Source organism: Pyrgilauda ruficollis, unplaced genomic scaffold (assembly GCF_017590135.1).
Source record: "Pyrgilauda ruficollis isolate IOZ18807 unplaced genomic scaffold, ASM1759013v1 scaffold30, whole genome shotgun sequence".
NCBI lineage: Eukaryota > Metazoa > Chordata > Aves > Passeriformes > Passeridae > Pyrgilauda > Pyrgilauda ruficollis.
In genome coordinates this window covers 4,722,831-4,749,665 of record NW_024524378.1, presented here as the reverse complement: position 1 = coordinate 4,749,665, position 26,835 = coordinate 4,722,831, and the positions used below count along the sequence as shown (strand labels likewise).

Below are 26,835 nucleotides of genomic sequence, written 5' to 3'. Positions count from 1 at the left end.
GTTAAAGGTGTGGTTCACAAAAACACACACTTTCAAATCCAGATGTACAGATATTAATGAAAAATGGGAAATAAAAGTTGAAGAACAAATTAAAAATTTTTCTGTTTCTGGGGATCCTTTTTAAAGCAGATGTTATATATTATCTGCAATTTTAAGTTCAATATTTGAGCTTATGCTGTGTCTTATTAAGTTGCAAGCTGGTTAGGCTCATCTTTGTGACACAAATCTTTCATCAGTTCTTCAGCTGGAAAACCTGTTCAGGAAAGAATGGAGGTGGAGCAAGAGAACTGCTATTCTCTGTTTCATATCTGCATAAACCTTTAAGGGTTGCTCTTGCAGAGCAACTTCATCATGAATTACTTTGGGAAGACTTCAAGACTTCTCAGGACTCAAGTGTTTTCCTCATTATTGCTACCTATTCCCTTCAAAACCATCCTTGCATCTTTAAATCATGCTGGAAATGCCATCACAAGTAACACTAGATTTAACAGTTATAAACCCCAGTAGAAATGAGATGATGATTCATAAATCTATAAAGCAAAAAAACGTGGAAAGTCTCTGTGCCAAGAATTTAATGTCTGTTTTTCCACTGAGGAAACAGGAAATAAGTGTGACGCTCACAAAAAGCCAGAATCACATATTGTGAAAGTGTTGAATGTCTGATATACCACAATTTTCTTTAGGAATTTCACTTCAGTGTTCTAAGCATTGTAAAATTATCATGGGGTTTTTAACTGATAAAGAATAGCAGAACTTACTTCAACATAGTTTTATTTAATATTTTTTCTTTCCATTCAATTACTTATATTGAAACTAATCCTACAAGTTAATCCAAATCTGGTACCAAGTTTGTCATTCTTTCTTTAGAGATTCCTTCTGTGATGCCTGTTTCTACCCTTCTCATTCCCTGCATTTCATTTCATAGCCCTTGGGGTCTATTTTGTTGAGAGTAAGATATGTTTAAAATATATTCCTTGCAGATCATTAAAGATCAATTTTGGGAAGGAAAATTTCTCATTAAGCAAGCATAGGCAACTGATAGATCTGTGTGGGCAAAGATGGGGTTTAGCTGTAAATTGCAGAACCACAAAGGGAAGAAATACTTCTTAATGCAGCCATTTAGCATGGTTAAATTTGTCATCTCTGGTTCTGTTGATATTTATTGAGTTAATAAAAAAATCCTGATATTCTTCTCACTTTCATATTTCAAAATACACTGATAAATTGCTTACATGATTCTGTTTCCATATGACTTCTGAATATGATTCTGAATTTTTTAGGTGGATATTTTTCAAGTGGAGGCAGTAGATATTGGTATTCTGCAAAGGATGGTTGTTGAAAAAGGGAGAGGTTCTGACTGGCTTCTGGAGAAGATTATTGTGAAAGAGTCAGCATCTTCAGGGGCAGAAACACTGTTTATGGCTCAAACATGGCTTAAAGACAGACGTGATGGAAAAAGATCTGCCTCAGTAACTCTGGATGCCACAGGTCAACACTATCTTCAAACTATCATCTGCTAAGAAATTCATGCCAAACTGGAGAATGCAGCTATACAATTTGCTTCTACAAACAAGTTGTGATTTAAAATATTCCAGTAGAACATTGTCATTATACAGGGAATTAGTGTGTCTGAACACTTTGTGTTTTAGTACCATTTAATAACCACAATTTGCCAGAGGATAATTTCTGCTTTGCTACTCCAGATTTTCACAGGTGTAAATGCCAAGAAATTTTTCCTATTCCTTTTTTACAAATTCTTACCTCTCCAAGTTGCACTTCTACACCTGAAAAATATTTTTAAGCTTCTAATACCAATTACTTCCTAGGCAGAGTGAAAATGATGTAAAAAGCAGGGAAATCTCTTTTTAAGCAGTGGAGAAAATGTCTCCATTGTATTCGACCAATTTACATTATTTATGCTACACTGTTTGGACAACTTTTGCCAGAAACTGGAGATACTTTTGACTGACACCATGTGAGTAACCAGGCCACAAAGGAGCAGTTTTGACCCCACTGCCTGTGGCTCTTTGTCAAGACAGGAAGGGAGTGTACACCCTCCCTCTCTCCCTGTGTCATGGCTTCAATCCAAGTGTGGATTTCAACACAATCTGGTGCGCAAGCTGGGAGGAACCACAACACACTCCAACCAGATCAGTAGGCACCAAAGCCCAGAATATACCTCTAAGACAGATGTATTTATTCTCCTGCCTCTCAGAGAAGTTTATTGACAGTATAGCTGAGTCCTTGGATTACAAAACATGTTCTAGATTTATTCTTCCTAACTCTCTGGGTATTTGCTGGCACTTGTCCAGCAATAGCTTCTTGAGACTGAAGGATATTCCAGTCCAATCCATTTCCTCTGCTGTATGATCTCTAACTTTTGATCATTTGAAACAGAAACAAAAGGAGGAAACTGTTTTTGTGCAAAAGCAAGTAATTTCAGCTTTGGTTCAGTTTGTATGTTGGGACATCTCTGGAGAAAAAAAAAGGCCATATTTAGTTCTGTTTCTACTAAACTTCATTGATTTGGACAAATGTTCCCGTGAGTTTCTTTATACAATAATTGGCAAATCCAATCTTGGTTATGAACTCAAAAGAAATCTTTTCATTTTCAGTGCAGGTCACTACTTAATGTTTACAGGCAGCTTTGATCTATACCAAATCCCGATGAAATCAGTGGGGACTCATATCTGTGGGAGGAACATCAGCCTCTAGAATGGGCATTAAAGACATCCAATTAGTGCTCATTCATCCAGACCATAAATTGTACAAATGAAAGAGAAATACTTTAAAATGAAAAATACTTGAATCTTCATGTTACTACCATTTTCCTAGTAAAGAGCCATCCCTAGAGACAGTTTATTTAATAGGGTGATATTTAGATGATGCTTAAATAGAAAATCACACTGTACATTTCCTAGTTAAATCTTTAATCTAAATAATAGTCAATTGCCTCACTAGATATGAATGCAGACCTTTATTATCATATAGACACTATTCTACAAAAATATTAATTTTATTTTTTTTTTTTTTTTTTTTAAATTAGTAGTTCAGGGTAGGAGGAGTACATCTGCCTGGCCTTTAAGAAGAGAGCAAATGAATTCAGGTATACCTTCTGTCATTACATTGCCTGTTTTATTAATCAGTTTTGAAATAATAATGTGAGAATATTTTCATCACAATATGTCATTATACTTACTAGTACTGACAATAGTTTCCCCTTTGTAAAAAATGGCAATGAACTTAGGGAGCTGCTCAATACCCAGGTGATATGTTTATAAAATAATATACCCCATGTAGAACAAGGCATGTCTTAGAAGGTTTATATCAGATACCTTTGTTAATATACGAAAACAGAAACATCCTTAATATTTTCCTTTTTATTTTCCTTATTTTATTTGTTCAGAAGGCAGATGGAGGATTTATTTCACAAAGCATCAAGAAGAAACAAAATCAGAATTTGAAAAGTTGTCAGAAAATATATCCAAGATGATTATGGTTTTTTATGGAAGCAACGGCAAGTCAAATCCAGTTTCCATGGAAAACAAAGTGGAACATCAGACTGAGAACCAAATAACATATGATGTAAAATAATATATAGATTTGCCTATATTTAAATTTTCTTTGAGTTTCCTTTTAATGAGAAATAATCATGTAGTGCTGTAAATATTGTTTTTATTGTTTGTATTATTGTTTAAATATTCAAGAAAATCAGAGCTGAAGTTTTCAGTTGCATACCATATTTTATTTTTAATTTCTGTCTTTCTCAAGCTTATGATGATCAAGCATATTCTTTTTTTCCCCAACAAACAGTCATAGTTAATAATGCATATAATTTTGAATGACATTAACATTACTTATTCACATTAGGAATCATTGGCATACGTAATTTGAATTTGATAGAACACTTACAACGAATGCCCCTAGAGGATAAAGCTAAAATGTCCTTAAGTGCCTACAGTCAACCTGGTTCTGCTGCTTTTGAAGTGAATGGCACTTTTAGCACCAAGACTGATGCAAATGGGTGCAGGACTGTGCTGACTCCTTTAGAGCCAGCTTGCCCGCTTCCTCTCTTCCTGTAAACTACCTATGCATTTATCTGCACACCTCTGTTTGGATGCTAACTCATTGTTTTGTTGATTCCTAGATACATTTGCCATCTGATTTGGGAATGCTTTATAAAGTGAGGCTTGGTCTCCAGAGTTTGGAAAACAACATATCCCAGTTGTCTCTTCATCACTTTAAAATACAGAACACATCAACCCTGGATACCTTTAGTCTCACCATAAATAAAACACTTCCTCTTTCTCCTAATGGAGACAGATGGATTGAATTCCCTATACAGTGGCCATTAAAAGAAGCACTTTCTGGTACGTATAAATCTACTTCAAAGCAGTAGAGTGGTTCAGGAGGTTAACATGTCTTAGTATTACCTAGTATTAGTAGAAACCTTTATTGAAACAGAAATTTTTATTGTCTTTATTTAATGATTCATAGAGACTGGATAAGAAGTTAAAAGGTATGAAGGAAAATATTACCCACTCAGCTTAATTTCTGTACCATAAAGTGGGAAATGCAATATTCACTTGATTGCACAGAAGCATTATTATATGCTACAAAGAACAGTTTATAAGAAATATTCTTTTCTTGCTCTATTTTAATATTTTTATTCTCTTTTGTTTAGTCCTCAGGTGCTCATATTGCTGACATTAACAACATGTTTTTTTTATAGTTCATTTACTATTAAGTGATTTTTTTCTTTGTTCTCACATTCCAAACAAGCATTCTCAGTAAATAACAGCTCAAAACTACATATAAGCTTCAGCTTTATTACCTTTATATACTCCAAATATTTATGCCTCCTAAAATTAGCTCAACAATTCTTACATTTGTCACCTTGGTTAAATAAAATAAAAGAAATCTTTTCACCTAAAATCCACCATATTCCCTAATGTCATGCTTACTGAATGCTGCCATATGATGGAACAAATACTAACTTAATTAACAGACCAAACAATGATACTTAATATTCAAATAATTTGTGCTTGGGTTTTATGCAGAAAACAAATTAATTATTTGGGTAAAAAAATAAGTCAGCTCATCTAAAGTGAGCTCAAGTAGAGGTAAAATGAACTACTCCAACACAACTTGGATTGGAATTTATGGACAATTTTAGTGAGGGCTCTGAATGCATCCAAAAGTAAGTATGTGAATAATCTCAGTAGAAGTTACAGAGGTTGAAGTTTGGGGTTATTTTGCATACTCTGGCTGCAACTGAAATCTAAAATTTGTACCTAGGCTTTAAATTTTATATTTCTTAGAGGTGTTATTTTCACTTGACCACTTACACAGTAGGGGTACAAAACAGGGCTCAATAGCTTTCATCTCCTACACACAAGATTGAAACAAAGAGGATCTTCAGATTAGCAAAAAGCAGATGAGTGCACCCCTTGCAAAGGACTGATCACTGTCCCATGCAGAAGTATTCAGGATACAGGTACAAGCACACAGAAATGAGGAGAGAAAAATGCAGCATGGTGATAAAGTGGGGACGAGACTGGAGTGCTTATGACCTTGGCTCTGCCTCTGTCACTGACCTCTTTGTTGAAAAAATAACTTCCCCATTCTTTGCTTTTTGGGTTTTTTTCCTGGTAATATTTTTGTTCTTTGTAACTACTCTGAAATCAAGAGACAAAAACCATCACAAACAAGGAATAAGTGTTATATTATCTATAAGTTTAGGTAAAAGAACAAACAAATGAAATAGCTAATTTCTGTGGTTTTTATTTCTTTCCATCCATGCTTTAGATGTTTTCAAGGAGGGATATGTAACCAGTGAAGCAAAAAAAAACTAGGACAGTGATTCCCCCAAATCTTTGCCATTTATGTCTGAGAGAGCTTTAAGCAGCTCCACAGCAGGAGGTGCACATGGAGTTCAAAGTGATCTTTAGAGACAAATTTACTGGCAATTTATTGTGAAAACCAGATATGCTTTTTGACAGCTTTGTAAACCTAATTTATTTTCTCCCTTTTATCAACTAAAAGCAAAACCAGTATTGTATTAATTGGAATGGAAAGCAGCTAATCACACTCACCATAACCAGAAGCCATGTGATGTTAAATTTCAGATACAGCTCTGTCATTCATAGAGTGCCTTAGTATTTTATCTCAGTATATTTTCCTTTAAAAAAAAAAATTATGCTTGGGATTGTGATGAAGCATTTGCTAATGGCTAATTGAAGCCATCAAAATGCAGTTGATAGAGACCCTCGAGATCTGGCAGCGCACACTCGTGCCTTTGGGTGTATTAATGAGCAGAGGCCTCCAGCTGAGTATATACATAAGTAGTTTCCCTTTACTGTACCTTCCTTTGAGATGTTTACACCTCAGGGATCCCCAGGGATGACACAGTGCTGTCTCTCTCCTCTCACACACAGGACTGTTCAGAAGGTCAATTTTGCAATACTGTAGTTTTTGAGGCAAAACAATTAAATATTGAAAAGGTGAAAAAACCCCTATTATGCTACTTTCAAGCTGATTATTCCCATAAATTTAACAGAGAGTTGTAATTCATATTGGTCTTACAAAATAATTAGAATTTTATAAAATTAATGGAGTTGTAACATTAATATGTGTTTCCCTTGTTGTATGTAATTTCATTTCAGAGATTCCTTTAGTCTTTCCCCTTTCCAATTTATTCAGTACACTAGAGAGATAAAATCTTGGTGGTTACACTTGTGATGTGGTCACACTACCCAAACAAAGACTGCTATTTAAGCATTTTAGCTCTCCTACCCTTGCCTACATTAATCTCCTCAAATGCCCTCCTCTATACGATGGGCTCTCCCGGTGCTATCCACCGTGTGATCTGATCCAAAGTTCATCAATGCAACCTCTTCACTTGACTCCAGTGCATCAGGGCCACGATGAGTCTTGGCTGGACTCACCTGGAACCTCCAGCTATGATGGGCAAAGGATGCCCCAGTCAGATCATGCCTGAGCCACATGTTATGTGCATCTTTCCCTAGTTCTCTCTCTGCCCCCCTCTCCTGCACAGACTTTGGACCTATGTCGTAGCCTTATTCTCATTCCTTCTCCAGACCTTTCTCCTTCTGCCCCCAGCTCAATCAGCAGGATGGATCCCAGGTCTTTTTCACTGTTTGCTGCATCTGGGACTTTGGACAGCTCTGCCTGCCTCAAGCTGGGGTTGTGCTCAGTTTCTACCCTGTCCACTCTTGTGGGGCAGGTCCACTCTTGCTGCTCTTTGACATAGTGATCTAAGAATCAAACCTTCCAAATGCAGTCCTTTCACTTTTGTTTTGGGCTGGTCCAGTCTCACTTCTCAAATGTCAGATCTGGGAGATGGTGGCAAAACAATTATGAAGAAAAAATTGCAAAAAAATTGGGTTTTGCTATTATTTTCAAGTGCTTGAATTTTAATTACATCTGACTGTTGAATACCATGTTGTCAAATTGCTGTGCAAGGTTGTGGCACAGTTTTAACAAGATCTCTTTTTACTTGATATTGCAGTGGTTACATATCATCTAACAGTATTTTCAAGAAATATTTTAAATGAGAGAAATTTAGTGCATATGACTGCATGTATCTATGGTACTCATGGTGACACAGGAGACAGATCCCTTCTCCAGTCATTGCAGAATGTACAGCAGGGAGAGAAAAACGAGGTACTCTGTCTTAAAGTATTTTAAAATTTACCCTTTAATCCATTCTTGTACTTCCAACATGTTATTTTCAAATTTCCCCATAGAGTTAAGAAACATGGTTTTATATTACAATACTGAATAATTTTATTTTAGTCATTTCTAGTTATGGTGGATGCTGTTGACTTGGGAGAACTGGAAAAAATTGTTCTTTTGATCAGCAGTAAAACAGGTAAAATAGTTTTTACTTTCTAAAGTCAGTCATGTAAATCACACACTAGCCTCGTGTTAAAGGCAACAAAGTCCCTGCCAGAGTTAAATTCTAGTTAATTCTTTCTGCTATTTTTTCTAAAGGGTAGTGTCTTATAAAAAATTAAAATCCTGGGATCTAAAGGTTATAACATTATTGCATCAAGAAAGTAAATGAAGATTAATATAATTATATTATGCACATAATACATGCTCTACTAATAAGTTATCTAGGAGAATAATTATTACTCAAGTAAGAAATTGGTATTGTTTAATTTTCCTTCTGTGATTCAATTATATTCACTGTTTCCCCCTCCCCGCCCCGTTTCCCTGTGACATTCAGAGGGAATTTTTACCTCTGTTTGGCAGTGAGCAAGTTTTGTCACTGAACTTCCTTAAAATTGTCTTGACCTCAACATCTCTCTGCTTTATCTGTAGGATGGCTATCATGCTACTAATTCAAAGAATTAATTACAAAGTTTTTTAAAATCCACTAATGAAATCTGCTATATAATTGCAAATCATTACTACACATTACACGTGACCATTTTCAGACAGCTTTTCTAGGGAAGCAAAGGTTCTGTGTTTGCACTTCATCTGTCTTTTTTTCTTTTTTAAAACCTTTTAGGCACAGCACCCGGTTTCAACCAAGTATGTGAGATGACATTTGGGCAGTGAGCATGCACGAACTCCTTGGCTGGTCACACATCCCATGTCCAGCACAGGCTGCCTTGGTCACCCCCAGGGGGACACGGTGTGGGGCTGCAGTCACTCCAGAGGGCAAGGGAAGGACAGGGACAGCCCTGCCATACTGCTGCAGGGAGCAAGGCGAGCAGCTCACTGCTTCTGTTTCCCACAGCTTCAGCTGTGGAAGTTAGCTGCAGCCATCTGTCTGAGTGACAGTCACTGAATGTGGCAATTGTGTGTAGCCAAAGGGCACCACGGAGAACCTGACAGGTGAGACTTTTCCATTCAGGTTTGAAAACACAATTCACGAAGAAGGGACATTGGGCTCATTGCCTCTGTGTGTTATGAAGAGAGGACTGAGATGATTTAACAGGTATTTCTTCCAAGGACTTACTTAGATGATAAAACACTTCAGATGAGTAAGGGTGTCTACATTGTAACTAGACTTGTTTGAACTGTGACTAATTTGGACCATGACTTTGAACTAAAAATCCCAAACCCCATAAAATCTCTTTAAAGTCAGATGTACCCTGCGGGACTGATCAGTCCAGGCAATGTTCTCTAGTGTATTTATGCTTTCATTCCTTATGAGAGCAAGTTTTTAAGATTAGATGGTTCATGGTCCCTTCCTGAATCTTCTGACTCTCTGCACTTATCTTGGCAGGTCGTGAGTGTAACACAATGTTCTGGATTCCGCCACAGAAGCCTGTTGATATAATTAAAGAGAATTGGATAGTAGCAGAAGAGATTGGAATGTAGTTTGTTGAACAGGGCTGAAGCTACAAGTAATAGAAGGGAAAATGAATAGTCTTAATTTCCTCTTATTTTGCCATAGACTAACTAGTGTCAAGACACTCAGGCCATGCAGCTGAAGCCCCCAGCATTAAATTCAAAAGTGAGTTTAAGTCAGAGAGCAATCTTTTCCAAACAGCAGAGAGATACAGTGAGATGCTGAACTCCCCTCCTACCTAGTGAGGTCTTCTTTGTGCTGCACGTGGAATAGAGCTCCAGTCCTCTTGTCAACCAGCCACTGAGGAGGAAGCAACAAACCTGTATTTCTGCTCTTCCTTCTCAAATGTACCTGCCAAGGACAACACTCCTTTGCTTCACTAAGACAAAGGAAATGCTTACGCCTAAATTTCTAAGTTGAAGTTTACAAACAGGAACAAAATAAAGAATCTGGTAGTCATTCCAGCACTTTCAACTCAGTTGTTGGCATTAGCAAATCAAGAATGCCATCATTACACCAAGAACACTTTCTTGTCATGCAATGGAACATTTTCACTATATTCTCTTTCCTTCTTTGCAGACTGCAAACTGGACATCAAAAAACTGCATGTGCAAGAAGCTGTGAAGGAGCATCCTATCTATGTATTTGAAGTGAATGAGTAAGTATATTGTGTAAATCTAGTAATGTTTTTTTTAATAGCATAATAGTTAAAAACTCTGAGCAGACACTGAATTAAAGTAAATGCCATAGAGTGGTTCTCTCAATAGATATTTTAAAAATATGCCCATCTTTAGCTGTTGCCCATAAATTAATAGGATTTTTTTTCATTTAACATATTATTTACTTACCAAAAAACAAATGTGGTTCTGTTTTTCAGAGAATTTTCTGTGAGTGCAAATAAGCCCAAAATACAGAAAGAAATCCCAAGATCTTTTGTTATTAGAGGAGAGAAACAAAAGAATGACATAGATAACAACTTGAATAAAGAAGGAAGTAAAGTAAAACATTTGACAGAGTATACTATTAAAGTGTACACAGGTGACAAAAGGGGAGCAGGGACTGATGCCAATGTGCATATTATTTTATTTGGGAATGAGGACAAATCTGAGGTATTTCAACTCTCTCAGTCACTGGAGCATCAAAACCCCTTTGAAAGAGGAAAGGTGAGTACACAGATTTTATAGGTTGTGTCCATTTCTGTACCAGAACATTACATTACATCTATGCAAGTTCTTTAGAAAACTTGAAGCATTTATTCTGTTTTCCACATCACTACATGAGGTATAGCCCTTCAGCTCACCCTGTGTTTCTTCTTTCCACCAGATTCACCAAGGAACTTCTATTGTATCTAGCTGCTCTTCTGCCTATTAGTCCTAAATACATCTTCATACTGCCTCCACTTACCTGCCCAGCTATGTATTTCCTCATTCTGAAATGCACAGCATGAGTGGCCTGTGCACGTGTGTGCACTACCCTGTGCTGTTTCACAAACTTTGAATATTGTGCATGAGAACACATCAGTCTCTTACATCCCATCATTTTACTTTGCCATGGAAACTGGTGCTGTGAGCGTCCCTGGATGTATAAGCCTAAAACCAGGTGAAATGGAACCATACACATCAGCCTGATTCTGAGATCCATCATGCTTTAGGCTGTTATTCAGAGACCCTTAGTTCAGATACAGATATTTGAATAAAATGCAGATTCTCTGTATGATGTCCTAGTGCCTTGGCTGGATGTTCTCCTAATTTAATTTTATTATATATTATTATTATTATTATTATCTCATATTATTCTGGCAAAGAAATTGCTCTGTTTGGTCACCACTTGCACAACGGAGTACAATGATGGTTACCCTTAAGTAAAAAAGAAACATATATATATTCTCTGTAACTTTCTGTTATGGAGTTATTGAAAGGTAATGACTAAATAATTAGAACTCCAGTGAAAATATATCCCTTAAGAGATCTACCTCATTATCTCCAGCAATATTAATCATCTTTTTACCTGGAATTAATCTAAGTTTCTTCAGCCAGGTTGTCTGTGAGATAAAGATATTTATCCATGAATTTCTTTCCATACTGAGGAGTGCAATAAATCTAGCTACCTACAGGCACAAGGAGGAAGTAAAAAAATGTCTTGAGTAGTATTTCCTTTTGCCTGGTACTACACAGGAGGTGTCATTACCCTTCAAAACAGAACAGTAGATATGTAGAAATCCTGTTAGCAATCCAGCTAAGTCGGTGCATAGTCAGTGATGTCAAAGGTCTTAGGAAAAAAGAATTTATTTTTAAAAATCTGCAATAAGAAACAATGTAATATTTTAAATTAAAGTATGTAATATTTGAGAGGAATCATGTTTAATGTAGTAAAAGCCTTTAACTTTTATGTTCCTGAATTTTTATTTATGTATCATATACTAAAAACATTTTAGAAAACTATACCAGTTGAGGATTCATGAGACCAAAAATGTTTTCACAGTAGATGAAAGTCAAGAAAGAGGTAGGGATTTTTATACTACAAGTTGAAAAGTGAATCTTTTGTGTTGAAACTGAGACCTAATAGGAGAGGATGTATGCCACACACCATCAGTAGGGAAAATAAGCCACATCAGTGGTTCACTTATTCTGAACTTCTACTATTACACTTAGATTGGTCTCAGAACTGACCTAGACAAATATGTAAGCTTCCAAACATTAGTATCATATTTTTAATAACTGTATTTTAATATTAAAGGTTGATACCTTCAAGATTAAGACAAAAAAATTAGGCAGCCTACGTTCAATTGAAATTGGCCACGATGGAAAAGGATTTGGTAAGTATTCTGTGTTCAGCAGCCTTGCAAACATCTTCTGCTTAAGGATCTGCCTGACATTTGGAAAGGTGCTTGAAGTCACACTACTGCTACAGCTAGCTAATACAAACCTGTGTACAAGTGAGGCCAGCTTTACTGCCCTTGTTTTCAACCCCCCTATCACACTTCCCTTGACTATACCACAATTCTTTTTCTAACAGTGATCTAGTTAAAATAAACCTCAGATAGTTTTATCCTTCAAACATTGCTCAGCCAAACCCCTTATTAGATGTCATAAATAAGATAGGATTGAATTTTCAAACTGCAGGCTAAACTTTCCATGATTTGAGCAAGTTTGGGGACTCTGGTCAAAGCATGCTGTAACTCCCTCTCACATCCATAGATCTCCTCTTGTGAAAGTCTGAGAACACCATTATGCACCAGGTCCTGCCCTGATGTTAAGTTAGGATGTGGCTATAGAACATAACCACACATGATAATGGAAGATGTTTCTGTGAACAGTAAGCTCTAAACCCTGAATTTTACAGAAAAATAAAACGGGAGACTAGGGCATGTAATCTTTTGAGCTTACATTTAATAGTGCTAAAACCCCGTAGGGATATGCGGATATCAAGATATATACAGACATATAGAGATATACAAGCACATAAACTGAATTTGCAGGGAATGTATAAGTTGAATCAGAAAGGTCTGATTGCATTAAGATACTCTAGTCAGGTGAAGTTTGCTTAACCCATCTCAAAGAAATAGGTTTAGGTTCAATAAAATCTGATTAATCTAAGTTCATGAGGCATAATGAAGTGCCAAAGGGTTTATCATTTCTAGGATGAACCAAGAAAAATTCTGCAAATAGCAATTCCTATTTGGAGAAAGTTGAACAGCTTTTTTATTTTCCTAACCACCCAGTCATGTCGTATATTTCATGGTGTTGAAAACAGAAAAAACACCAAACCCGTGGAAATATCTATAATAAACCAGATTTTCCTGCTTTCATCTTATTTGTGATAACTGCTATACATGCACACAGTTCAGCTTAGATCTGATCTGGGAACTCCACAATGGCAGATTTTTAGTACTGAGAGTTGCATAAAAGTCTGCAGGTGAAATAATAGATTGAACTTTTATTTCCTGGGTCCTGATCTATCAACAACATTATTATTTTCCCTCTCTGTCTCCTGATCAACATCACATAGCTGCTAATAGTGCCTTCCTAGCACAGCTGCTGTGTGTCAATTTATCTTGAACATGACAATCTTCCCCTAAATTTTTCTCTGAAATTACCTCCAAGTGTCTTTTGTCACATCAGCTGTTATCCCCACAAGCTTCCTCAAATGTTACAGTACCTCTTTGAGATGTCTCATCTGTTTGCTAATATATCCTATCTACCTCTAGATTTCTCCACACCTGGAGATTTCAGTGAGGTCTGTTGGAGTTTTGTCAATAAAGGATGAAGCATTAGATTTTAATCTTTTCAAGAGAGCAAACTTGACTTTCTATTCTTTTGTAAAGTGTCGTGTAAATTTGAGAGGCTGTAAAATTTTATTGCTGATGATCTTGACTCTGATTTAGAGATTTCATGAAAGGTCATCTATTCCAAGTAGAGTCTATGATATATTAAACCATTCACAAGGTTTCATTAAAAGAGTTTCAAAAGTACTTCACAATATCAATAAATGGATCTTGCGAATTGAAGGTGGAATGCCTAGACACCTTCATGGCCTACTTAACCCAGCTATTTTTTTGAAAATGTCATTGAATAAAAAGAAACATCGCTGTACCTTTACATTTTATCTAAACTAACACAATTTGCAAATATTTTTATATTGCGTTTTTAGCATGTGCAGTTAAAATTTAACATTTATGAATAAAAATATTTTATTGGTTTTAGCCTACTTAATACTTCATGCAAAATATTTGAAAACCAAAATAATTAGATAGGATCTAGTTCTTTAGGACATATAAAGAGTACCAAAATGTTGTCAGCTACTAGCAGTATGATCCTAATTAGTTTAAAATTTTTTAAATTAAGTGTTTACATTGGCAAGGACAACTAAAAATATCAGCACAGACATTGTATATATAAAATAAAGTTTTGTTTCAAAATATTAATATTTTGATATTCTATGAAATAAAATTCTATATCACAACAATGAAGGTATTTCTTCACACAGCAAAACAGGGGATTAAAGTAGAATATTTAGTATCTCCTTAAAGCTGAAACAAGTATGAGTGCTGGCCTAAATGAAAATGTTATTCTGAATCATGACTGCTGGAAAAATAGGGATTTCATCACTTGGTTCACATCCATATCAATATATTAATTAGAAAAGAGTAGTAGAATGCCCACTAGGGGTGCATTTTGAGTGCATTTCCAAGTACCTGAAAGGGCAAAATGGGTTTTCAAGAGTGTATTCAATATTACCCAATATTACCATGCACTCTGTTTCATTTGTCTTACTGCCTGTTCTATCCAATCTGGAAAAATAAGTTAAGTCATAACAAAAATCTTCCATTACATTTTCTGTCAAAAACATCAAAGACCTTTCCTGTAAAACTGAGAGAAGTTGGTAGTAATTTGAATCATCTGTGTTTCAGTTTTATTATTGATGTTGTATATACTTGGAAGTACTGAACCACATGGGGTTTGGGAAATGAAATTAGAAACCTTTCTTATGCTGCATTTTTGTTTTGTTTATATTAAATTTGCTCTTTCCTTTTTTTTTTTTTTTTTTCCTTCTACAGCAAGTGGCTGGTTTCTAGAAAAAGTGGAAATCACAGATGCAGCTAGGAATTCAATGCATTGCTTCAACTGTAACAGGTCAGTAGATCAGTCCATCATCCCTCTGTACATGCTGTTTTCTTTTTCACAAGTTTCTCAGTTGCTTCTGTCTGGTTTTCTAAGACAGTAAAGATTTTTTTTTTACATTGTTGTGTTCTTATCCGTCCATCCCCAATGACTTTTGAACTCCCTGGCCAACCTGAAACTCATTTGTCAGAACTGTTAGAGGAAGACACTAGATTTTTCCATGCAATTAAAACTGGATTATTGTAGGAGGGAGAGACGTAATTTAATGCCTTTGCCAAGAGAAAGTATATTTTGAATTCAGGAGGTAGAAGGTGTCTGGTGAACCAGTATACAAGCATTAGCACATAAATAGCTCTGGCAAACATATCAGGGGTAAGCAAGCAGGCATGGAAGGGAATCAGAAAAGAAGACAGTGGAACGTGGCAGCAGAGATTCAACACTCATGGAAGAAGCAGTGTATTTTATTGAGCAAGGGCAACATTAAAACATTAGAATCCTTCTGTTTCAATGTTTGTTTAGTATAGGCCCAAGATATATTCAGCAAAGAGGATAAAGAAAAAAAAATCTTTCTATAATGTAATGTAGAAGTGTAATGATCTAAATTTAGAAATGTATTTAGGCACTGGGTTGCTTGGGTAAAGAGCTACTGATGTACAAAAAAAAGGTGCACATCAGTCTGCATCAAACTGAAACAACAGAGTTTCAAAAATTGGAAATTAAATTGAAGGGTACATTTGGAGTGACTGTTCACTACAATATATCATTCACAGCTTGAAGAATTTCAGAATAAATAACTGATGCAAACATATTCATGTCCTTCCAAGTGGAAATTAGCTTTTTAATGCATCTGGAGAACACAGAAGTGTGAAAATTTACAAGTTCCCTGTATCTAGAAAGCAAATGTTACCTGGTAATCTGAAAACAGAAATGGTAGCCAAGAATATTTAATTTTATCCTTTCCCTAAATATTTCTGTAATCTTGACAATTAATGGAAGCCAAACCCCAGCTTCTGTATCAAAAATCCATAACTTTTACGGTTCTTGCATACTCAGTTGGTCTCTACAGTCTAAATCACTATAGTGATGGTGTACTGACCTCAACAACAATAAACTTCCCTTGCTTCAGCTTCCTCCAAAGGCATGCTCAGATGCTCTTTAATCTTCTAGATGCCTAAATCTAAGTTAGTGGGCATTAAGCAAAATTCTTAAACCACAATATCACTCCAATGTGCAGCACAATCTGTGACAAGATTTTCAGGATTTGATGCCACTTCACCTCTTTTGCTTGTAAGAGTTTTCAGACCACACCAGTCAGACGAAGATTCTTGCAGAAGATAGACTGCAGCAAACATTTTTTCCCCCAGATATTTGCTTTTTTCAATTTTATTTAGAATCTTATAGTAAAAGAACAAAGGTATATAAGAGACTGGCACAAGAACTTGAATCACATTATTGATGTGGGTGAGTGACTGGCACAGATTGATTCTACATTCACCTGCCAAGAACATTTAACTGGGGTCTTGGTGGGCTATGTGCCTACCTTGAAGTATATCAACCTACTCAAACTGGAAGTTATTTGGTAGGAGAGATTAGGAGGTTAACCCCAGGGTTAACTCAGCGACCCAGAGGCTCCTCAGATAGAGGAAACTCTAAGTTCATGGTCCTCTTCCAGCTGAGACATGGAGCTCCACATGGAGCTCCTCATCTCATGGCCTACAGAGTAAGTGGGGAGTGGGCTCATTCTCTCACTCAAAAAAGACTCCTCCAATACAAATAACATCTCTAAAAGACATTAATCACTGAGAAACCTGAATCCTTTCCTTACAATTTAAAGACCTGTAATCTAGCTTACGCATCACACCTTTCCTAGTGACTCCACATACAGTTTTAGCTGCAAATTCAGTTATGCTTCAGCCTGGACCTGTAAAAGCTCCATAGACTCTTACAGAGCTAGGATTGGGCCCATCATGCAACTCAGTATTTTGTGAACCAACAAAGAGATATGGGCAAGACAGAGTTCCTAGGATCATTTGCAAGGACAATAACTTGCTATCACAGAACATGTTTCCCTACTCTAAATTTTCCTGATTTTATTATCATTCTTTAGAGCAATTTACTAGTTACCTATATGACCAAAAAAAAATTAATGTATATTTAATAAATATATGTATATAGTTAATTACACTTTAAAATTACACATATGTGAATACTAGAACAAAAATTTTAAAAGGCACTATTTTCTTCAGGTTGGTTTTGTCTTCTCTACAAACCAATGTAAAAACTCTCCTAGAAAATCAAAGGTGCAGAACCAGACTCTCACAAATTGTCTGTTTCTTTAGTTTTATATGTGCTGTGTCTATGACAGGTTTTTATGCTTTTCCCTTAAGGTGGCTTTCTGAAGATGAAAATGATGGCTTAACCATAGTGCAGCTTTATCCACAGCTGCTTGATTTCTGATTCTTTCTGAGTGTGATGCTTCTTCAAACCCATGCTGATTTGATTTACTTGTCTCTTATAATTCTGAAGGCATTGTAATTATTGTGAAGAAAAGTCAAAACAATGTATTAAAAACATCACAGTAAATTAAATATGTCTAATGTGAGCACAGAATTCTGATCCTATTATAGATGCTCAAAAACTTTGCATGACAGAAATTTAGATATCAGAAATTTAAATCTCTAACATGGTTCTGTGGACTTGAACTGAGCAATCATAATTGTAGTGTGTAGTTACATATGTAGTAACATACTCAAATATTTGTGTTTCAGTAATGATTTGTGGGTAAGCTAAATTTAGCTCGTTTCAAATCTGTCAGTATGTATTCATTTGATGAATTTTTTTCGCTTTCATCATTTATTAAAATTTAGATCTTTTCAAAATCATTTTCCAAACAAACTGCAAAACCCTTCAGCCTTACTATATATGGCTTCTCTTAAGACCATAACAGAGGGTAATAAATATCTAGTTATTCAGAAGTTCACACTGTGTCGGTAAGCTTCTCACTGACATTTGATTGTAAAATCTTGTAGCTGAGCCAGAACCTCAGCTGAGAACCTTTAGATCCAAAGGGTCTCTTAAGAGAGGCTGTTATCAGTAACACTGCAATAGCTTAGGCAGGCTTAGGCAGCTCCCTGCTCAGCTTGGTGATTTTGCAGTGCGTCTCCTTAGCTATCAAACTGGTTTTCCAGTGCTACATGTGTGAATGCTTTCATGTCAAAAAAAAAAACCAAAAAAAAGGCCAAATTATTTTTTGCAAATGCACGCTAAAAAAAAAAAAAATGTATTTAGCTGTAAATGCACAAATTAATGTTTGATTTGGTAGGCTTTGATATTGTGAGAATTGACTTAGGAAGGATTTAGGATACAGACAAGTCTGAAATGTAATCAGGACTTACACACCACCTGAAGTTTCTTGTGTGTGATCAAAATACAAATATTTTATATAAACTATGTAAGGCATCCCTCTCTTAATCAAAGCCTTCACCTTTTGTACCTCCAAAATCTAAAATCCTTCTGATGATCTGAATTTTAGACTTGTTTGACCCTCAAGACACTACCATGTTCTGTAGCAGCAATGGGCTTTCTGTAATTATAAGAAATAAATGAGTTTGTAATCTGTGTTGATGAAACATTGTCTGGCTGTCTTTTTTAATATGTTTAATGTTTATTTACTCACACTATTCTGTGAAATTAGGACAGTTGGCTGATATCTGCATGGGTGATGAGATCCCAGTTGTTACCTTGACAGATGAAATAATAAATGTCTATTTTTGACCTTGGTAGGTAACATAACTTTTAAATATAATTTTTATCTAGCTATGTCATCAAAAGGACAACTATTGTAAGGTGTGGATGTGGTCAGTGTGAGCAATGGAACACTCAAATTCTTTTTTTTTTTTCTTTCCTGATCACACTCCTACCACACTCACTGGAATGGATTTGAAACTGTATCCCCAGAGCCCACAGTTCACTTACTTGGTATCAGTATTCATGACACTGAATCACTTTGTTGTGATCTATTATGTGATTTGTTTCATTATTATATGTTTCATTAATAGTTTGTAATACTAGCTTCCTTTTGTGCCATTTCCGATTTATCAAGTGTAAATAATGCCTTCCTAATCTGTTTTTTTTTTTTTTTTTTTAATTAAGAGTGGATACCCTTCTTCTGCAGCTACCTTACGTACTTGAAAATTATTTTCTCTACCTATACAGTGTCCAAATCAGGTTTTGGATTTGCTTCCCTGGATCCACAGCCGTGTACACAACTCTCTAACCCTTCCAATAATGCGACTAGCTCTGCAGAGGGCTTCGTTTCAAGAGCATCATGGGTGCTTGCAGCACACAATACCAGGGCATTACACTTTGATAAGAAAATGTGAAATATCATTCAGACCCCCTGTTCAGGTCTTGCTTGGAAGACAAGCCAGTTAGCATATTTATCTTGTTACTAGTGCCAAATCCCAAACATGCTTCTTCCACATGGTGTGTGCTGTGTTTGGCACAGAAGTCACTTAATCTCTGTCCCTTGCCAGTGGGATGATTTTTGGACAAATAGCTGGCCAAAGACAGGGATATTACAAAGGTGCCTCCTCGTGTGCACTCTGCTGTTCCTACACAGCAAGGGTGCTGCCCTGCTTTTTTCCTCCAACACCCTGCCCTGCCTATGGAGAGCCTGGGCAGATATTGACACTGCTGTTGCTTCCATGGGGAACAGAGATGTAGCATGGAAAAGAGACTGCCTGGGTCAACAAGTAATCCAGGAATTTGACACACAGAGGAGTCTTGGAAGGAGCAGTGGGGTAACTCAATCAGCTGGACAGGCAGGGCTGTAGTGGAGGGAAGGGTTTGACTTCTACTGCCTCTCTCTGTTGCAACCTGGCTAAAGATCTGTGAAAGAAGGCAGGCTAGAAGATTTTGCTGCTATTATTATTGAACATTTGATTATGCACTGCAGGCAAAGCCTGAAGTTGGGTGCTGAAATATTTACCCTGTAGACCATATAATAGACTCTTAAAATTGAGTCTGAAAATGTCCATTAGAGTCCAGTTAATTCTATCTTTCTTCCTCATCTGCCTCTCCTGGTGTGCTGTTCTATGTCTGTTATTAGTTTGATCTAGATGATACATTTCTGCCCTTTTAAGCCCTTAAGTGTCTCAGTTTCTTTTGCTGCTGATGTTAAGGGTTTGAAAAAAATAGAATCATGTTCTGACTGGCTCATTGGACCATTTAATATTCTCCTAGCAACTCCAAGTACTGTTTTTCTGAAACTCATCATACATAAGAAAGGATTCCTTGCTTTTAAGTACATATGAGCAGTTGTATTGCATCTATCCATCCTGTAGTTTGTCAGTTGTGGAAATGGCATAAGAATAAGAAAAAAGGAAATACCATGTGCTCCTTTGAGCTCCTTTAGACATCTTGGATGAATTTCATCTAGTCCTTCATTGTTAGTATTTATAAATGTCTTTGCAAATATAAACAACCTCTGCTCACATATCAGTCTGAAATGGTCCTTTGCACTTCTCCATGAAGAGAGGCAGTAGACTGGAAAAGTTAATTCTCTGTACTTAGCAGTGCAAAGTAGTGTCATAACTTCCTGTGCTGTGGGTAAACCCTTTTCTTTTGCTTGACTGAAATAAATTTTAAACAGTGAATCAAGAAGGGGAAAGAAAATGGGACTTTTAATTTTCTTTTCAAATTTTTGAAAATTCTTAATTACATCTTACAGTGTTAGAAGGCATGTTAATGTTTCCTTAGGCATTCTAGAAATGCTTTTCCCATTTATCATAAAATGTGATGTGCATGGTAGTTGGGTTTTTTTTGCATGAACAATAGCAGCAAAAGAGTTGTCTGCATTGTAAAAGGTTGCAAGCTTGCTTCCTTACTGTCTTCCTATATCTCTGTCTTCTGCTATCATTCCTTATATATTTATGCCTATCTTTGATTATATATTTAAATACAAGCTATGAAGCAACTTGAAAGGTGACTGACATCCATTTCTAAACAGTAAATTTAAGAAATCCTGAGTAAAATCTTAGAAAAAAATCCCAAGAAATAATTTATTTTTTCATAGGTAATTTAAAAATCCATATGCTGTCTTCAAAGCATAGCTATTCTCTGTCTGCCTTAACCTGGAATCTACCTATCTGCTTATCTATGTGGAGTTGAATTTATTTATGTGTTTCTAAGGTTTAGTCATCTGGAAATATAATTTAAAAAAACTACAGCCACAATTCATCATGAAATTTAAATAGGTGCCGAAAATGTGTTTGCCTAAACAATATGGATATAATAACAATTCCCACTGCTCTGATTTATAGTCTTCCTTAATTTTGTTGTACACCTAAGAAGCCGACAACATTGGGTCTCTTCCTTTGAGACCTCATGGGGGGTGTGTGTGTGTGTGTGTGTTGGCATTTTCACAGGAACCTTAGCATGCTACAGAAAAGAGCCGAAGGTGTACCAAATACACATATCAATATCAGGGTTTTATAAAGCAAAAAGTAATTTCAGAAGCCGGGGAACCTTCCAGAGTATTATCTGTAATTGCAAAAGTGAACTAACATATGGAGATAGTGGATTCACCCTTCTTTTGCAATTTTAAAAATAAAAAGTTTGAAAAATGTTTCTGTATGTAGGTCTATAAATAAAATAATCTAAAGCTGAAGAAAGAAACCAATTGTTTATACTTTTAAAAATACATAGTATTTTAATAATAATTTTCTAAACAGTGTACTGATTTACGAATGTATTTCTGATTTGTGCTAATGTTAATTTGCTGAAATATTGTCCTAATTGAAAGGAAATGTATCCTCCCTTTGCAATGAAGTATCTCAGGTGTCACAGCATATAGTGGCATGTGCCTGTTTGAATGAAGCTAGTTGGGCAAAAAGACAATTAAGTATTTTAGTACATAAATGTTAAACACACAGCCTAGATTACAACTTCCACTGACACCTGTGTGTATAGTTTAAACATAAATCTATTGAAAATACCTGAAACCTATGAACATCTTGTAGAATGCTTCTTACTCGATGCTCCTAAAGAAAATGATTTCATGTGCATCTGTGCCTGAGGGCACTGTTTTAACATGGAAAGATAAAGCCAGTTGTATGGAAGATGCAGGAGTGAGACTATGTCTGAGTGAGTGAATGAGAAAATAAATGTTCATCAGATTCTCCATCGGTTCAACCCAGCTTTGTGTCAAACACATCTAGACAGAGGGAAGCACAATGCAGGAAAAGTCACTGGGTGACTTTGGAGAGAAATAATATTAGAAGGTAGGTAGACAAGGAAAGGAGGAAGGGAAGGAGGGAGGGAGGGAGGGAGGAAGGGAGGAAGGGAGGAAGGAAGGAAGGAAGGAAGGAAGGAAGGAAGGAAGGATCACTAGGAAGCCCCTTATGACTTAGGACTTTCTTTATTTCTAAGAGGGGCTGCTCAGGAGCTCTGCTCAGCCTTGCAAGCTCTGCCAGGACAGCAAGATTATGCACAACTCCTTGATGCAGAACTACACCCTAAAGGATGGACTAGAGTAAGAAAGGCAGGTTTTTGTGCCAGAATGCTTCCAGAGGGTGTCAAATCCAGGTACAATGAGCTTATTCTAATGCTTCAGTTGGTCTGAACCAGAAGAAAGTGCAGAAACTAAAGCACTAAACTGCAATTGACAAAAATACTGCCAAACAAAACAAAATAGATTTTGGAATCATTTTAAAGGATGCATTGATTAGACCTGTAGAGTATAATGATATTCTAATGGCAAAATGAGAGACGTACAAGCAAAAGTTCAAGTGTATTTTGAAAGGGCAGTCTGTACAACACAGTTAAAGAAGAGGTGGAAAAACATCATTGTTAGGATGTGAAGAACTAAAAGTACTTTAGAGTAAAGATAAGAAGATTGGAAGCTTGTTTCCTGGACATTTAGGTTTGAGTTGATAATGGTCTAGAATGAAATGACAGAAGAACATGTACACACATAAAAAGTATTCCTAAAGTAGGCCAAGATTTTAAGGGGCAAAAAAGGGAAACAGTTGTAACTGAGAACAAAGCAAAAGCAGTGATACCCATAAAAATGTTTTCTTTAAATAAAGGAGAAGAAAAAGGAAACCATGAATAAAATCTCCTTCAGAGAAAAACTAGCTTTACCTGAGAAATGAATGTACTTGGTTGTCTGTACTTGGTTTATGAAATATGTATTTATGTCTGCGATCTCATTTTTGTCCTTCAATTATATTTTGTAATTAATAATTTCTGAGGTTTAGTAACAACATTGGCTTGCTGAATGCATGCTGGTTTGTACACAGTGTGTATACAAACACTTCTGGCCTTGATACAGCTCCACAGAAGTTATGCCAGTCTAACAGAGAGGAAATTTGGTTCTGTTGTTATTATCATTATTATTATTTGGGATCCTTTTCATTTGTTATCTTTAAAGTGAGAAAACAAACCAGAAGACATTCTTCTTATCAAGTATCAAACAGCCTTTAATTTAAGTTTAAATGTTCATCTATTGCACTGCCTTTCTTTTCACAGACTGCTATTGTTGATATGAAAATCAGTGTGAAAGAATATTATTTCCCTCTCAAATGCAACAGTAGCTGAACCAAAACAGAGCAAAACTAACCAACCAAGAAAAAGAAGCAAAAAAGGAGAGGAGAGGAGAGGTAAATATATAGGAAAGAAAGTGTAAAACTGTCCACCCACCTCCAACAAATTGTCTTGCAAACTGAACACCCTTCAGATTTACAGGTCTGAGCCCACTGGGGTGAACTGAAGTCCTCTGGGAAGCTGGGTCAGCTCCTAGTTCTAGCAAATTCTATCCTTTAGTGAAGTGGTTCAGGTAAAATACACCAGAAGATTTGTCCCAGAAGATAACATATGGAGCAGGTAGGGGAGGATGTAGGGACACTTGGCCTCAGGAGTTACCTTTTACAACGGCAAGCAGTAGAGTAACCTTAAGCAGGACCCCATGACTTCTGAAAATGAGGTACAGTGAGACTGATGCCATTTATGTTCCTAAATATCTCCTGCATTGTTCAGAGCCACCTTCTGCCCTCTTAGCATATTGGACCTAGATCTCCTCCATTTCATTCTCTCCTTAAATCTGACACCTTTGAGTTACTCTCTTACCCCACCTGCAGCCCAAGCAATTTAGGTGAGGATTTCAGCTCTAGGAGCACAGTTGTTCCTCTACTGCCTCTCATGTATCACACTATAACCTCCATTATAAGTTTGGGGCATCTTTTAGACCTGTATATGTCAAACAGACTCAATTAAAGTAACCTACAGTGTACACTAAACCATTTTATTGAAGACATAACTACAAGAAGGCTCTGGGGAAACCTTATAGCACCTTCCACTGCCTGAATGGGACTACAAGAAAGCTGGAGAGGGACTTTTTACAAGGGCATGTAGTGACAGGACAAGTGGTAATGGCTTCAAACTGACAGAGGGCAAGTTTAGGTTAGATATTAGGGAAAAAACCAGTTACTGTGAGGGGAGGTGAGGTGAGGGAACAGATTGTTCCCCAGAAATGTTGGGGAGGCCCCATCCCTGGTCATGTTCAAGGACACTTTGGATGGGGCTTTGAACAACCTAGTCAAGTGGAAGGTGTCCCTGGCCACAGCAGGGGATTGGAACTGAATGGTCTTTAAAGTCCCTTCAAACCCAACCCATGCTATGAAATAGAGTAACACTGAAAACTTGTTGGTTATAAACCACAAACTTGCAGCTAAATTAACTTTATCATTAAGCACTTTCTCTGCTCACAAGGTAATCCTGGAATCTTAGAATGAATCATAGAATGGTTTGGGTTGAAAGGGACCTTAAGTGAATATATTGTATTATATATAGGTGCTGACTGAATTATTAAAAGATATCTTGAGAAAGAAGCAATTTGTATTACAAGTCTCAGGCAAGAAAGATCATGCAGATTGTAATGAGAATAAAATACAGGCTTCCAAAAGGAATAGAAATGAAGTGCAGTTATATCATTGTAACAGAGACTGAATAGCAAATGTGTATTATTTAAGAACCATTATGTGACAATGTAATTAAAAGACTCTTGTGTGATAACATGCAAAATAACTAGTCAAATTAGTTTCATGTGTGCTTTTCACCTTCCAAAGTTTGATTTTTGTGTGTTCAGCACTCTGAATACTGTAATGTATGCTGCAGTCTTTTCTTGAAATCTGGGGTATATATCAAGTAAAAGCTAATTTCCTAAAGGCAATTTTATACTTACCATGTACATTTAAGAGTTAGAAGGCAGATTTCTCAGCTGTCCATATGACTTCTTCTGTTTAATTAATGAAGTTAAAGGGACTATATTTAGTCACAGAGCTTAATGTAACACTACCCTATCAGTCTCACTGCCGTTCCTATTAAGATATTCCAGCAACGTGGTTGAACGAACTCACTGCTCTATTTTAAGAAGGGAGAGGGCATGCTCATAAAATATTGCAGAGGCTTAAAAAAAAATTTAAAAGGTGAAGAGGTGTCAATTAGTTGCTCACCCTTTATGGCTGAAGATGCTGGAGGACAGAGAGCGCGGCAGGGCCAAAGGTGGGCGGTAAACGCGCCCCCACCCCGCCAGCACCCACCCCGAGCCCTGTGATTCCCACTCTCGGAGGCCGGATGCTGGTGGCCTCCCGTGACCGGGTAGCCATCGTTCACTTGTGTCCCCCGCCGGGCTCCGAGGGCGACGGCCGCCGCGGGCCGCCCGGGGGAGTCTGTGCTCCGCGGCGGAGAGTGGCGCCGGCTCCGCCCGGGACGGCTGCTCCCGGCCTCAGCTGCTCCCCCCGCCCCGAGCTGGGAACTGCCGGCGGAGCCGGCTCTGCTGCCGAAACACCCGGGTGAGCTCTGAGGAGCGACCGCGCTCTGTGGGCAGCCGGGGCTGCGAGGAAAGGGGCGGGGAGCGGTGAAAGGCGTCGTGAGTTCGCCTGGTGAATTTTACGCCTAAAATACGATTTCTCCAGGTGGCGGAATAAAACGGTGTCTCCTCACCTTCCCCCGAACGCCTCTGAGGCAGCGTGAGTCACGGCACAACCCGAGAACTGCATCTCGCAACAGCGTTTCACAAAGTTACGGGAGCGTCGGCAGCGCTTCCTACGGGACGGCCGGGACAGCGGCCGCCGCCCCGCGCGGGACGCGCCGTGCCGGGCGCTCAGCGCGGCTCCGCGGGGCGGGCCGGTCCCGCTGCGCGTCGGGCGGCACGGCGGGGCATCGCCGCCCAGTCACCGCGGCTCCCCCAGCCCGAGAATGCCCGCTCGCAGGGAGAAGCCCGGGGGGACCCCCGCCCTCCTGTCCGCCCCGTCCTCACCCACCCGCGTTCCGCCACTTCACCCCCGCGCCGGCGGGGCAGACGCAACCCAAACTGTTTCGGAGGACACCGGAGATCGGTAGCGGAGCCGGCGGCAGCGCCGCGACCCCCTGCTCCCTCAGCCCCGGCCCCGGGGGGAGCCGGCCACACCCCACCTCTCCTCGTCGACCCGCTCGCTCCCCGCCGCCGTGCCCACCTCCCCGGGCCGGGCAGCAGAGACACCGCCTGCCCCCGCCGCCGCAGGGCCGTGCTCCGCACCCTCGGGGCAGCGCCGCGCCCTCCCCTCCCGGCCGCCGAGCGCCCCCTTCCCCGCCCCTGCGCCAGTGCCGGTGCCGGTGCCGGGCGGGGGGCGGTGGCAGCGAGGGAAGAGGGATGAGGTCATCCTCTTTCCCGGCGTCAGTCAGCTGGGTGGTGGCGGCGGCGGGTGCGGGCGGAGGCGGGCAGGGAGGCGGGTGCGGGATGCGCTGCTCCGGGCAGCGCAGCCCTGCCTGCTCCCGGCTCGAGCAGAGCGCGGCGGCGGCGGCCCCGGCACCGCCGGCCCCCGCGGAGGCGGCGGCGGGGCGGGC

The 26,835-nt window shown here is 38.3% G+C and overlaps 1 protein-coding gene across 1 annotated transcript in view; it reads left to right on the top strand.

Moving 5' to 3' along the window:
• The window catches only part of RP1 (RP1 axonemal microtubule associated), a 163,494-nt gene extending 146,067 nt beyond the window's left edge, over positions 1-17,427 (top strand). Inside the window, exons 47-57 of the mRNA XM_041473763.1 lie at positions 1,281-1,488; positions 3,047-3,106; positions 3,407-3,585; positions 4,148-4,370; positions 7,532-7,686; positions 7,819-7,894; positions 9,908-9,986; positions 10,206-10,491; positions 12,065-12,143; positions 14,886-14,961; positions 17,337-17,427. Coding sequence (XP_041329697.1) covers positions 1,281-1,488; positions 3,047-3,106; positions 3,407-3,585; positions 4,148-4,370; positions 7,532-7,686; positions 7,819-7,894; positions 9,908-9,986; positions 10,206-10,491; positions 12,065-12,143; positions 14,886-14,961; positions 17,337-17,406 — 1,491 coding nt within the window. The 3' untranslated portion in view covers positions 17,407-17,427. The remainder of the gene's footprint in view (positions 1-1,280; positions 1,489-3,046; positions 3,107-3,406; positions 3,586-4,147; positions 4,371-7,531; positions 7,687-7,818; positions 7,895-9,907; positions 9,987-10,205; positions 10,492-12,064; positions 12,144-14,885; positions 14,962-17,336) is intronic.
• The last annotated feature ends 9,408 nt before the right edge of the window (positions 17,428-26,835 follow it).